Here is an 8,422-nt window from a genome sequence, read left to right on the forward strand (position 1 = left end):
GGATCTGATCTTGCATGGATAAAAAGCTTGCACAGATACAAGCACACTCTGAGGTGGGACAATGGACTCTTGAATGCTTATCTGGTATGACCACTTAATACTGACAGTTATGTTCCTATGTTTTACTTGCGCTATAATTTTAACATAGACAATATGGATAAGAAAGTAAAGGGAAACTCCATTCAAAAATAATATGCATAGCTGAAATTAACGTGGAAAAAGCAACAGATTTTTATTGAATTACATAAAGTACAGTTTTGTACCAAAAGCAGTTTTCACATTTGATTACACGATATTCAAAGACCTTATTTACAGTGTATACATATACATATCAATAGAGGATGTTAGTGTTGTCGAGAAGCCCAATTTTTTTCAGCAAAATATATGACTGAATCACTCAAGTCTTGTGATAGTTGTGATAGTGTTTTGGGTTTAAGTTAGCTGGACCTCAGTGATCAGTTGTGGAAATTACAACATATGACATTATTGGATTTCAACCCTCCAAATACTCTTACGAGTTACAGGTTGTTTGGATTACAGGTGCAAATGAATCATGACCAGTTTTAAGATTGGTAAAAAGGGCTCCAAGTGAGTCCCAAATATCAGGTGAAGCTAAAGGTTTACTTGACAAAATCCACCTGAAACCTTAGTGAAGCTACACCAAAGTCATAACCTTGAGTGACGCTGGCTGAAAGCGGCGGATCTTCTTCTTCAGTGCTCTGGAAGCTTTGATGCGGCAGGCTGCTGGTTCTGAGCGATGCTGTTGCTGAAGAGAAAACCCTGCTGCCGTGGTCCCCATCGCTGCCTGAGCCCACACTAAACCCCCTTCATCTTCCTCTTCTTCCTCCAACAGGTCCTCCTCATCCAGCGAGAGACTGCTGTCTGAGTCTGAGGCCGTCTGAGAGCCTTGGCTGGACTCGCTGTCCCCAAAACGGTTTGTGGTGTAGTTGCTCATCTCTCCATCACTGCTTGCTGCAATAGTAGAGTGAAAGAGCGACGCACACTCGGCAGAATACTCAGAGAACTCTGACTCACAACGAGGAGGATAGCGGCTGGAGATTGGCGCTGCGGGATATCTAGATTCTAAGTAACTGAAGTAAGAGGAGGTGGAGAGCGAGTGAGGAAGGGCCTGTGGAGGACAGCCCCAATGACCTGAGCGAGGTCTGGCACTAACACTCCTTACCATGGACACCTTTCGAGAGTTCAAGACTTCTTTGGATCTCTGGGTGTGGAGAGTTGGGGGCAACAGGATCTCAGAAGCGGAAGGCCATTTCCGAGAACTCTGTTTCTTTTTGGCTTGATCCAGAGGAAGGTGCACAGGTTCAGGGGCTTTACGGGACTTTGTGGACTTGGAGGTTTGACTCTGTTGTAGGTGAGGGTTGTTTTGGGTGTGGTGTGAGTTGAAAGGTCCATTACAACTGCAATCTGAGCAAGAATGTATCTGGGACTCTTCCAGATGTGTCACTTTCCCTTTGCATGTGCTGGACTGCTTTAAGTCAGCTCGGGTTTTGGTACAGAACTCTCGAGACAAGTGTTTTTGCTGCTGTTTCTTTGAAGATTTTTCTGAGCTCTTCTTTTTCAGTTTTACAGATTTAGTTTTCTTGTCTGCCTGACGCACTTTCACCCTCTGAGACCCTGCAGGAACAAACTGTGCATGGACAAACTCTGATGGAGGTGTAGCACCCTTATCATCAAAAGAAGCTCTACCGTCCTCTCTTCTGAAGGTAAAACTTGATCTCCTCTCTACTAGCTTTGGGACCATAGATGACTCCTTGGGAAAATGTCCATTCCCCTTTTCTGAATGTCCATTGTCAGACTCGGGACCATTCTTGCCTATAGCATTCCTTATGGGTAAGTAATTATTTTGGAGATCCATGGAAGGTGCTGAGTGTGTGCCATGGCACGACGTCTGGACCACAATTGCTTTGAAATTGGGCTCAAAACCAGGTGCGTTCCTCTGTTGCTGATTTAGTGCTGAAGATGTTTTTCCAGTCTCCGGTGCATTTTCTAAGGGCATTGTTGTTTGTTGAAGGGATCCCAGTAGTTGAGGAACGTTGGGCTGTCCATAGGTCATTTCCTGGGATCTGGGTCTTTGCTCCTGTGTACTGCTAACAGTATCATTTCTTCTTATGCCGTTTAACAGGTTTATCTTACTGGAGCTTCGCTGTAGTATCTTGTTAATGTATCCAACAGACCTGGAGTTTGTGAACCCTTCGATTGGGTTTTGGGTTTCCTCTTCAAGACTCACTTCAGGCGTTCCATCAAGTGCTAATGCACTTCCCTGATCACCAGTGCAACTGAAGATGGGGCTTTGTAAGGCCACAGCATGCAGTGGACTGGGGTAACAGTACACTTCTGTCCCATTGCTAGACACCAGGTTACTCTGGTATTTGGGGTCTACTGAGGGGTTTTGGAGGCTAGCACAGGGTTTAGAGCTCTTCACATCAGTGGATTTGAAGGAGCCAAAACCAGGTGCGATCATTCGGTCGAGGTCCCCTGAAAGAAGAACCCAAGAACATTTTTATCAAGATACTTTACATTTCAGAAGTTAAGCTGGTTATGACTATAGTGACTACAATAAGAAACAACATATTCTGATAGTACATGCCATAGTACTTTGCACAAACTTTACCCTAAGAACACATTTTCATGCTCACCTGTGGAAACAGGTCTTTGCCTTGCTGCTCGAGCGGTTGCTGTTCGTATACAACTGCTACCGAGCTTCACTCCTGAACGTGGTGCATCAGACTGGCCAGTGCTCTCATCAGCAGAACAACGTCGAGACACACCAGTCTGTCTAGAACCATTACGGCCATGTGGCACATATGAGTTGGAGAGAAGTGGAAGCAGACTGGTTTGAGATGAAGAGGAGAGACTCTCGCTGTAAACAGAGGTGCAAGAGTTGGACAGTGAGCCTGAACCACCATCACTGAGCTCGTAGAACCCTGGAAGTAGAAATTAGGACTATTAGATGCAATGCAGAGTACCAAAAAATGCTTGATGTTGTCATTTACGTCTGAAATGAAATGTTGGAAGCTGGTGTAAATTTGAAGTCTTTAAAGGGGAAGCTTGTTATGTCTGTTTGGTGTCATAAATGGAAGAGAAATTACACTCTTCACCTTCAAATGAAAAAGGAAGTATGTGATATGTGAATGGGTATGTTTAGTCACCTGAACTGGGTCTGCTGTCACTCTCTAGGTGTTCAGTGGATGCTTTACACACATCCAGTTTCAGCTCATTGATCTGTTGGTCGAGCTGCTGGAGATGAGTCTTCAATCCCACATCCTGTCTGCGTAGACGTGTCTGCAGGTACAACACACATTCACATATATCAGTCTCAACATGTTAGCATGCAACACAACTGCTGCAACTGTATCCTGACTGCAACTGCAAATACATCACATATCATTCAATATTACATACAAGATATCTGATACATCATGCAATTTTAGCACATTTATGAACCACATGAGCACATTTATGAACCACATGAGCAGAGTTGTATATAAATTCAACAGTTTTTCATGTAACAAATACTAAGCTGAAAGTTTGAGAACAGTGTAAGTGTAATAAACTGTAAGTCATGCACAAAAGAACTAACTAAAGTGTTCTTTGTTAAGCTACTATTCATACTCATTCCAAACTAACCACAGAAGAACATTGAACACAAGATGCTTCCAGACATTTAATGGCTGATATGACTCCTGCTGTTATACGATGTAGACAAGAGGAGAAAAAAAACAGAAGGAGGAAGCAAATAAAAAAGGAGAGCGGTTGACTATTAACTAGGCAAGGATAAAGGGTAGCCTGGGGGAAGTGCTGTAAGATTACTAAACTCTCTCCTGCAGAGGAGCACAAACTATTGTGTAAACCAAATGTATGGGTCCAAGAGGAAATGGCATGCCAAATACAGATCATCTATAATGGTTGACTGTAAACCATCTTTGCAAAGTAAAGGGTCACACCTTTGCCAAACTCTGACAACGCATACTTTAATCTATCGTCTTTGTACTTGCCAGTTAGTGAAAGAGAACAATGAGGAACACTAATCCAATTTTATCTGAGGGTATAACCGTAAACTATAGTTGTGTGGATAATGTAACCGGTTGCAACACACCACTTAAATTCAGAAAATCCTTAGTGATAATACCCTAAATGTTATAACTAATGGTTTTCTTAACTTAAGAGGGTTTGTTGCATCTGGGAACTGACATTTGGATAAATATGAAGTCAGAGCCGCCAGATGTTTTCTCAGGGTTCCTAGAGATTTGACTAATGAATCTTTTCTTTTTAGAGTGTTCACAATAAGCAATTTATAGGCTGATGAAATCATTCAGAGCAGAGCATGACTAGAATGATTTAATTCACTATAAATATTTCCATGACTTTTTAAAAATATATATTTTCCTGGAAATCAAAATTAACTGCTATTTTGTTTAAGTTTTCTGTTAATTTTAGGGAGTGGATTTACAAACAGAATATCAGAATCTGCACACATACTTCTACATTGGCGGAGCACTTATTGCAGATGGTATCAACTGTGCAATTTCTCTGTGCTTTGGAAATAAATAATCATTTCGTAATTAATTGAAATGGTGTAAGAGCACTAATGCCAGTCTCTTATATGTCTATAGACCAGAGTCACTTGGACTATCGAGTATTAGAAGGGTTCAACAAAAGTCCAAAAGGTTCAAACATGCATCGGCTGTGGGGTCAAATCTGTGTCGCCGACCGAGCCACAGTTCCTCTGTTGCCATTCTCATTAAATTGGGTTAATCATCAGAAACGGACCGGCCCCCCTCAGAGCCCTTGATTTATGACCCCTCACTATGACCCCCAGCTGAGCTTGTGATTCAGCACTGGATTCAGTCATCAAGCCTACTGCCAAACCATGCACAAAATACACCAATGAATCCCCCCTACAGTAAGAGCACACAGGAAAGTAGCTTTATGCAAAGATTCTCATTTGCTGATAGATAATACACAAAATACTGTAAAAGAACTGACTAAATCACAGAAAACATCTGGTATATCTATCTACATATTCATCCAAAATGATCACCTCAAATATGTTCACACATTTGTAATAAAATGTATGTCTGAAGGATTTTCAACGAGCAGTTAATGCTTTTTACATGATTTTGTCAGTTATAAATGAAAGTGCAGACTGTCTTGATGTCGTGGACATTTCTTTACTAAGCTGGTGTAAATAGTCATATGACTAGAATTGACTAGAGTAGACAAGAATAGCTGTTCAATCCAGTTTGCTTCTCTAAGATGATATCTTTGTCAAAGCTCTATCAAAGTAAGCCAAATAAAAGCTGTTAAAGCATAATACAGATAATATATGATGCATATTTTATATAAATTGTTGAATATTGATTATTTTTATATTAAAAGGTTTGTTTTAACTCACATGTAAACATGTCAATGGTTACAATTGTGAGCCAGCTGGAAAACACAAAGCCCGATTTTAGTGTTTTTTTATTATCATTATTAAATGAAAAGTAAAAAATAAATATGTGTTTAAATACTTGCATATAGCCTACATTTTTGTTGCTCACAATACCCTGTTATAACTTATTTTTTACTCCGTAGTTACCCACTGTATACAATTGTGATCAAAATGAACCACATATTTTCATCAAAATTATTGTCACCTTGTCTTTAATAAGATGTCTTACCAGCTGTTGTTTTAGCAGAGTAAGTGTTTCCTCCAGTCTCAGCTCTTCTGTGCTCACGTTCTCGTGTTTTGATGTATCGGACTCTTCTCTGTTCAGGGTCAGAGCCCAGTGCACCATGGCACTCTGTTTGTCCCGGAGGAGATGCAGTTCCTGCAGTCCGGCCAGCGCTGCGTGCAGCCTCTCTCCTGTCCTGCCCCGGTCCATTCCTGCAGCTGCGCTCAGCACACCTGATCCAGATGTTTTTCTCCCCAACATTATCAGACGTGCTGTTTAGACATATCCAGAGAGGCGAGGGAAATAATGAGATCCGCTATGTGACTGAGCTTGTCCAAAGTGCGTCCCAGTGTGCAACAACTATTGTGTTTGGACGAAGCGCATGTGACTGTGTATACAGTACCTGTACGGGGCGGTGTACAAAGCAACCCCGCCCACTTTCGCGCTGACCGTGGAAAACCCCGCCCCTCGCTGGCTGATTGGCGGACATTGACTTAGGCTGGTCAGTGAATTTGCCAATCCTTCTTTGGTAAATGTCTGGGATATTATTCTTAACGAGGTTACGTGATCAAGAAAAGAAAAAAAGTGAAGAAATTAATATTCATTAGCTGCTCTGTCTTGTAGGATTTGAAAAATCGCTGGCGGTTACGTAGATTTCTTTTAGAGGGAAAGTCCCCCCCCCCCCCCCCCTCACCCTCACCCATTTACTCACCCTCAAGTTGTTCCAAAACCTGTATGCATTTCTCTCTTCTGCTGAACACACACACACACACACACACACACACACACACCGTCTCATAGCCTGTAACCGAACAGTGGATAGCCATTGACTTCCATAGTATTTATTTATTTATTTATTTATTTATTCATACTATGGAAGTCAATGGGGCCATCAACTGTTTGGCTACCGACATTCTTCAAAATATCCTCTTTTGTGTTCAACAGAAGAAAGAATTTTCATTTTTGGGTGAACTATCCCTTTAAGACCAAATGCTCTGTGTCTTAGAAAAACTATGAATACAAGGACTGTTTTTTTTATTTAATTTGTTTATCAAACACCAATTTAAAACATGTAAATGGTTATATTTTTAATCCGCATTAAACTGTATACTTTTTCTTATGTTTTTGTACTTTTATCAATGTACATTATCCAATAAAGAAATCCATCTTCGTTTGAACAATTAGCCACTAGCGCCCTCTTGCGTACAATTACTGACTTACAGAAAACCTGAAAACCTCAAAATGATCAACATATAATACCCATAATTGGCATGCAATTATCGAGGTTTTGGACATTTAGGCATATAGTGCATCACTTTGCATAATTCCTTTACAAAAGCTCAAGGTAAAAAACAAAAAAGACATTTATATTTCGAATTTTTTTTAAAAAAAAATTTTTTTTTATGTTGAACATGTCATGCATCAAGCAGAGTTATGTTGAGAGTATCCGGAATCAATGTGCATTTTTTTGTGATGTAGGCCTACACAGGAAACGTGTGTTGATGAGAATAGGGCAAGATAGCATCAGGATTTGAGCCCTCATCGCTGGCAGTGGCGCTGTGAGGTAAAGTCAGACTGTACCACACTGTCTTTCCCCTACAGCTGGCATAAGTTTACCTCTGTCAGCCACAAGATGTGGGAGAGGAAGTGAGATACAGGGAGAGAAAAATACATACAACAAACAGACCTTTCTATGAGTAAGCCAGATCATGCCAAATCTGATCAAGATTAGCCTAAATACAATGTTTTATCAATGTTATAAAATATGAGATGGTTTGATTAGATTTTTTGAGTCAACCATCAAAACAAATGAATTGCACAAATCCTGTCCGGGTCAAAATTTACCACAAAATCAGAACATAACATGACCTAGAGATGTCTTTGTGAGATTCGTCCATACAGTGACATCGCTGAAGTCAAACAGAAACAGAATCTTATGTGAGACAACAATGACTAATATACCTGCTATTGTGTTTAACATAAACTTCCCACAGGGAGACACTGTCCTGTGTTACAAAGATGAGATGTGATGTTACCAGCAGGTGGCGCTATAACACAAGCATTAAGTGCTGTATTTGACCCCTGTGTGAATCTCACTAAAACATGGTCACACGTCACCCTATTGATATTGTTTCCATTTTCTTGTTTTATAAGTAACATTTTCTATATCTTTTTTTATTAATTAATTTTATAATAATTCTTATGATTCTCAATGGTGATTTTCATTAGATATAGTATTTTTAAACTTCTTTACAGTACTATTATACAATGATTTTGTACATTTAAATCAATATATATTGCATTACAGTAATAAGAATGAGACGTTCCTTTCATTTTGGAGTAAAATATGAAGAGGACGTGTTATTGACAGGTTTCATGAAATGTACTCTCTTACACAGAGTGAAATCTCAGAATGTCATATTAAAGGTAGGGTAGGCAATTTCGGAGAAGCTATAGCAATAGCAAGCAAGCTTTGAAAGCACAAGATCCCACCCTCCCTTTAGATGACAGACGGCATTAAACTACCTCATGTCTCAAAGCACATACAATACAATAATAATGTATGTGAACAACTTACAGAGCTCTGGTTGTACCATGTGACTGCTCCAGATTAACTTCGAAAGTTGATAGTGTTGAACACATAAATCTGTAATTACGGTCACGACATGGCGTGAACTCAGCATAAGCTTGTTGTTCTGGTTCAGGAGGAACTATAGAAGGCGGCTGCTGTTTGTTTATGGCTC

The 8,422-nt window shown here is 40.2% G+C and overlaps 1 protein-coding gene across 1 annotated transcript; it reads right to left on the reverse strand.

Moving 5' to 3' along the window:
* Positions 1-207: 207 nt before the first annotated feature.
* dact2 (dishevelled-binding antagonist of beta-catenin 2) lies at positions 208-6,063 on the reverse strand. The gene is made up of 4 exons (XM_082154223.1): positions 5,685-6,063; positions 3,171-3,303; positions 2,658-2,945; positions 208-2,496 (listed from the first exon to the last, which is right to left on the reverse strand). Exons 1-4 carry the CDS (start codon positions 5,937-5,939, stop codon positions 656-658), a joined length of 2,517 nt encoding a protein of 838 aa, XP_082010349.1. The 5' UTR covers positions 5,940-6,063; the 3' UTR covers positions 208-655.
* Between the last annotated feature and the right edge of the window lie 2,359 nt (positions 6,064-8,422).

Source organism: Leuciscus leuciscus, assembly GCF_965113295.1.
Source record: "Leuciscus leuciscus genome assembly, chromosome: 22".
NCBI lineage: Eukaryota > Metazoa > Chordata > Actinopteri > Cypriniformes > Leuciscidae > Leuciscus > Leuciscus leuciscus.

What these genes read in the sequence shown, in the direction of transcription:
- dact2 (XM_082154223.1), bottom strand. Translation starts at nt 5,939, where the DNA reads ATGTTGGGGAGAAAAACATCTGGATCAGGTGTGCTGAGCGCAGCTGCA. An exon ending in CTCTGCTAAAACAACAGCTG is followed by an intron (nt 3,304 to 5,684) that starts GTAAGACATCTT and finishes TTGTACCTGCAG; the next exon opens with ACACGTCTACGCAGACAGGA. An exon ending in GCAAAGACCTGTTTCCACAG is followed by an intron (nt 2,497 to 2,657) that starts GTGAGCATGAAA and finishes TTCTTCTTTCAG; the next exon opens with GGGACCTCGACCGAATGATC.